We start from the raw sequence: 5,580 nt of genomic DNA on the forward strand, positions 1-5,580 counted from the left end.
TTTTAATAATGCTTTATTTATATTTCATACGTTCTAATATATTTTAAGATTAGACCAAAATTTAATAACATATCAGACTTCATATTTATAATAATAGATAGGTCAAAGTCACACCAAATGGTGAATATAATGATTTGGATTTGTTTCATTTTGCTATGAAATGTTATTAGGATGTACGAATATATTCTTCAATTGAATCAGTAGATTTATCTATAGAAGTCTTAAGCATCACACACAAACAAGCACCATATTTGAACAATTGAACTGAATAACTTACTTCTTTATTTCCAGGGTCTATTGCATTCAGCATCTCTGCAAGAACATCCAAGATACCACGTGCGTTTTGAATCTCAGACAAACTGGATATAAAAAGGTCAATTAAAAAAATATAGGATAAGAGCATTGTTGGTAGAAAATTTTATAGAACTCTTTTCATTGATAATCTTTAACATGTATATGTCAGTTTTTTTTTTTATCATCCTCATCATAGTCATCATCATAATAGTTGTTTTTGGTAGTCTGATCTTTCGTAAAAAAGTTAGTACATAAAGTACCATCTCTCTCTCATCTCTCTTTAAAATCTAAATACCTATCAGAAGTTGGAATCCAGGAATAGAAATCGATTCCTTCTTCAAACCATATTAAAGATCTAACAATCATTTTAGTTGGAAAAATAGTTAGAAGGCAAGGCCAATTGGGAGGGAAAAAATGCTTAAAAATGACATTTGCTCTAAGAAAAAAGAGAGTTCTGAAACAAGTGATCAAGGTGATAAATATGGCTATGATACTCAATTACGTTGGGTTTATATGTAATTACCGACAAAGAAAGATCATAAGATAGAAGGAAAGTATGAAAGTAATAGAAAACTATATAGATCAGCATAAGAAAACTGAGTCCATTTCTCATAATAAAAAGAGATAGAAATACACCTTAGGGTTGGAAACTCAGCCTCGGTTGATGACCCGGTTGATGATGACCCAGCTGTGTCCCCCTGCACATCAAAGTTGCGGATATTTTGTGGATGTGATGTCAATGGACGTGTTTGTAGAGGTGTGAATACAGGTGGAGAACTTTCAGATCTTGGAGGGAATACTGCTCCTGCATGCTGAAATAGACAAATACTTCATAGGATTCAAGAAATAAGCAAAAACTAATTCTTAAATGTATGTGCAAGTGCTTTGAATGTTACCATTCACATTGAAAACCCATCTAAACAGTAAGATGAAAGAATTATGCAAAATACTACTCTTTAGAGAATTTCCCCCATGCTCATATATAAGGAAAAAAGATCATTAAGTTAAAATAACTTGTTTGTAAACCTACCAACAGTTCTTGGTATGCAGCATAATATTGAGGATATCTTGCTCTTTGCCCTCCAAAGGCTTCTTGCCAAGTATCAATAAGATTCAGTATCTTCTCTCTGACATTAGAATCAGGCTACAATTGGCATGACAAATAACATAAATATAATTTATAAAATGAAAGCATGTATGAAAGGAAGGATATGGAAACATAAAAGAGATATGTCTACCTTTTTCCTTGCTACTTTCACCATCTCATGAAGAACCTCTTTCTCTGCAACATGCATGTGAACAGTATCTCCACAGTTCTTTACAATTGTTTCCAGCAACTAAAATATTAGACACCAATTTAAAACCGAATGAGCTTTTGCAGTTGTTAAAGATGATACAAATATGTTTGTTATATCCACAATTGAGAAAATCTTCCTATTTAAAGAAACATAATTTGAACAGCTACTATGCTATTTTCATTAGAAACTCTGTCTAAGGCAATCTGAATGCACAACAACCGCATTAAAGAATAGATATTAACCATTTACAGTGAACACTAGCGACTCAACTCCAAGTCTCCAAAATTTAGTACATTGATCCTACTTTTGAAACATCAAAGAAAGCGATATTTAAGAAGCTATCTGGACAACACTTCAATTTCACATAAAAAGTAGAAGTGACAAAATGATGTTACGAGAATTTTAATTGCTTGCAATTCAAGCCTATCACCTCACAACTCAAATAGTGACCAACTTTGTCGAAGTTTGAAATCAAAATAAATGTGAAAAGGAAAACACATACATGAAAGATACATAAACATATCTACTTACAGTTAATGCAAGGAGTTGAGCTTTAGGATTTTTACTTCGAATCCGCCTCTTTATGCCTTTAACGACATCCTTTGCTTGCCTGATAAATCATAACCAAATTGATTTCTCAAACTCTAGAAGTATAAACCAAGATAGAGAGAAATAAAATATCGTAAATTGAGTTCCATTTCAACTTGTGAAAGCTCCAAAGAAAGTGCACACAAGAAACAAGAATAAGTAAAAATTGATATGGCAGTATGGCACCAACTTTCTCCCATTGACAAAAGACATCACTCACAATGAGCATGAATAATACATTTTTTTTATATTTAACATAAATACTACATAATTATAAGAAGTGTATAAATTCATGGATAATCAACGATACAAAGTTTTATTGCGTGTAGTTTTCACCAAGTATAGTGTTTTATGGTATTATATTCTTAAATAAAGCACAGTGTGAATCCCTGTGAATTGCACAAATCACTGTCTGTGATAATGGTTTTGTACCATAATAGTTTATACTGAATATCAAAACTCTAAATTCAGATATGCCAACTCTAGATTCCAATTCTAGACATCGCTGATCGCACTCCATAAATAATAATATTCACTCTTAGAAATTTTCTCCTTTTTTCTTGTCATTTAAAATAATCTGAATCATTTTCTTAGGTATCTGAATTTACAGTCGAATTAAAAGATTTCTTTTCTATTTCTTATTTTTTAAAATAGTTGATCCCTTGGTTTTAAGCCAGTAATGAAAAAATTGAAATCGTAATTCATCGCCGAGAATAAGTAACTGCAGAAAACTTCACCTCCAAGGCAACAACATATCTAGAAAATTAGAAATTAATGGAAAGTGTGAAGATTTTGAGAAAAATAAGTAACAAAAAATTTCATTCATAAAAAAATGTTAATAATTCCGAGACGAAAAAGAAGAAGAAAATTGCAAATGAAGAAAGAATGTAGATATATGGTGTACCCAGGATCATGGTTGAGTATGTCACAGATTTCAAGGTTCAAAGCCCAATCAGGACCAATCAGCATGTCGCTCGTGGCACGTTCAACTAACGAGTTCACCATTTCTCTTTCGTCAGCGATAACCACAGCAACGATTCTATCCGATCGGTGCTTCTTTCCTTTCCTCCGGTGTCGGAAATCTGGTTTTCCAATGGGATCGAAGACCGATTCCGGCGACGCGATGAAGAGACTTATGTTTATAAGTTATAACGGAATTAACGGTTTCTCATTATTCTCTCTCTTATTATGCGCTGCTAGCTGAATTTCGTTGAGAAAAGGTAGGGCCTAGAGGGTAGAGGAGGAATTGGAATGCGGAACTATCAAAATAATATTTGAATTGAAAATTTTGAAAGGAAAAAGTATTATTTTTTACCAAATCTTAATATTTGGTCCATAATATTTTAACGTTTTATTTTAGCTTTATAACAAAAAAAAAAACATTGAACATATGCAAAAATTTTTAAAACAAATAACACGTTCAAAATATTAAAAATTAAATTAGTACTTTATCTATTTTTTTAATATATTGCCAATCATGGGACTCCATCTTTCCAATTTTTTTTCTTGATAACTGTTTTTTCACTTCCACAGCAAAGTAAACAGAGACGTGTGACCATTTTAGTCAAACATTTTTTAGATACAATGATAGAATATGATATTTTTAGGAAAAAAAAAATAAATAGGTCCTTAACCTTTTAGTTTGTGAATATTTATATCTTTGAGAATTTAAAAATACATTTAAGTCTCTAATTTTTTTAAAATTTGGATATATTGATCTATGTATCTAATTTATCCTATTTTAAAAACTCCCCCATTCGTGCATCCGTATATCGACTAGGCCAGTACAATGAAAGCTATGTTTGATTTTTTTGTTAGATTTGTCAGACCCAAGTGAACAGAAAGATCAATGTGTCCAAATTTTGAGAATATCAGAGACTTAAATGTATTTTCAAATCGTTGGAAATTTAAATATCCGTGGAACAAAGGGTAAAAGACCTATTTGTTCTTTTTTCATATTTTTAAAATAGTCATCTAAATATTTTTTAAAAGAAATTTGAGTTAAATACAAATTATTTCTTAAATACAAAAATTACATGTTTGTCATTTATAAAAAATATAATATTTTTTATTATTTTTATTGTATTTTTAAATTATTTAAAATTTATTTATTATTTACATCTTTTGAAATTATTTTTGTTGATAACATAAATTTTTTTATTACTTTTAATAGTTTATCTTTATTTATAATGTTAGGTCGTTGAAGTTTAAGATTTTTTGCATCACATTCATATTAACACTGCATTCTGCATTTTTCAGATTACAAAAAAAAAAAAAAAAATAAAAAAAAAAAATAGAATCTAATTCACTCCAAAAACTCACTTTTAATGTTATACTAAAAAAAAGACTCATTTGAACCTTCACCACTTCACTTTCTTCTGTTACATCTTTTTTTTCCAAGGGAAATACTACCTTCGTTGTGCCCAACCTTCACCGCACATTCCCCTCCCCCTAGTGCGCTATCTCCACCGTGCTCTGCACTCCCATGCACTGCCCTCCTATGTGTTGCCCTCCTTATGTGCATCATCTTGGTCACAGCATCGCCGTCCCCTCAGTGTGCTACCTCCACCGTACTCTACACTCCCATGCACTGCACTCTCGTGCGTTGCCCTCCTCATGTGCGTTGTTTGCGTAATCTTGGTCACAGCATCGTCGTCGTCGAACTTCAGCAGTGCCATCATTTAGAGCAGGTCGCTATGGTTGCCGTTTGTTGTTGTTCCTCTATTCCTCGTCGTCCATCCGAGTCTGGTATTTGAAAAAGAACATCCAAAAACGAACGAAAAGAAAAATCTCAAACATAACGAAAAGAAACATCCAAAACATCACGATAAAACCATCCAAAAACTAACAAAAAATTCAAAATTATAAAAAAAGACACATTCGAAAACCTAACAAGAAAATATTTAAAACCTAACAAAAGATAAATATCCAAATCATTTAGAAAATATCGAATAACAAAAAGGAATATCCATAATTATGAGAAAAAGAACATCCGAAACATAACAAAAAGAAACATTCGAAATCTAATAAAAGAATCCAGAACATCATAAAAAACCATCCAAAATTAATTAATAAAAAGAAACATCTACCATTATTGAAAAAAGAACATCCGAAACATAGAAAAAGAATCATTTGAAACTTAATAAAAGAAGCATCCAATATTTAATAAAAAACCATCCAAAACTAACAAAAAATTTCTAAAATTATTGAAAAAAGAACAACCAAAATATAACAAAAATATATCTAAAATCTAACAAAGAAAAAACATAAAAAATAGTTGTAAATATCTTATGAACCTATTAAAGAGGAAGAAGGTTCACAAGCTCAGAATTTTCTTCATGTGAAAGATATTTCATAGACATATCGCGTATAACACTAAAATTGGAATCTCCTTCATCAA

General features: G+C 30.9%; 1 protein-coding gene across 1 annotated transcript in view; it reads right to left on the minus strand.

Moving 5' to 3' along the window:
- The window catches only part of LOC107622029 (target of Myb protein 1-like), a 10,552-nt gene extending 7,175 nt beyond the window's left edge, over window positions 1–3,377 (minus strand). Inside the window, exons 1-6 of the mRNA XM_016323963.2 lie at window positions 3,085–3,377; window positions 2,124–2,202; window positions 1,533–1,631; window positions 1,325–1,438; window positions 931–1,106; window positions 278–359 (exon numbers count right to left, since the gene is read on the minus strand). Of these exons, the coding sequence (XP_016179449.1) occupies window positions 278–359; window positions 931–1,106; window positions 1,325–1,438; window positions 1,533–1,631; window positions 2,124–2,202; window positions 3,085–3,185 (651 nt within the window). The 5' untranslated portion in view covers window positions 3,186–3,377. The remainder of the gene's footprint in view (window positions 1–277; window positions 360–930; window positions 1,107–1,324; window positions 1,439–1,532; window positions 1,632–2,123; window positions 2,203–3,084) is intronic.

This window comes from Arachis ipaensis, chromosome B10 (genome assembly GCF_000816755.2).
Source record: "Arachis ipaensis cultivar K30076 chromosome B10, Araip1.1, whole genome shotgun sequence".
Classification (NCBI taxonomy): Eukaryota; Viridiplantae; Streptophyta; class Magnoliopsida; order Fabales; family Fabaceae; genus Arachis; species Arachis ipaensis.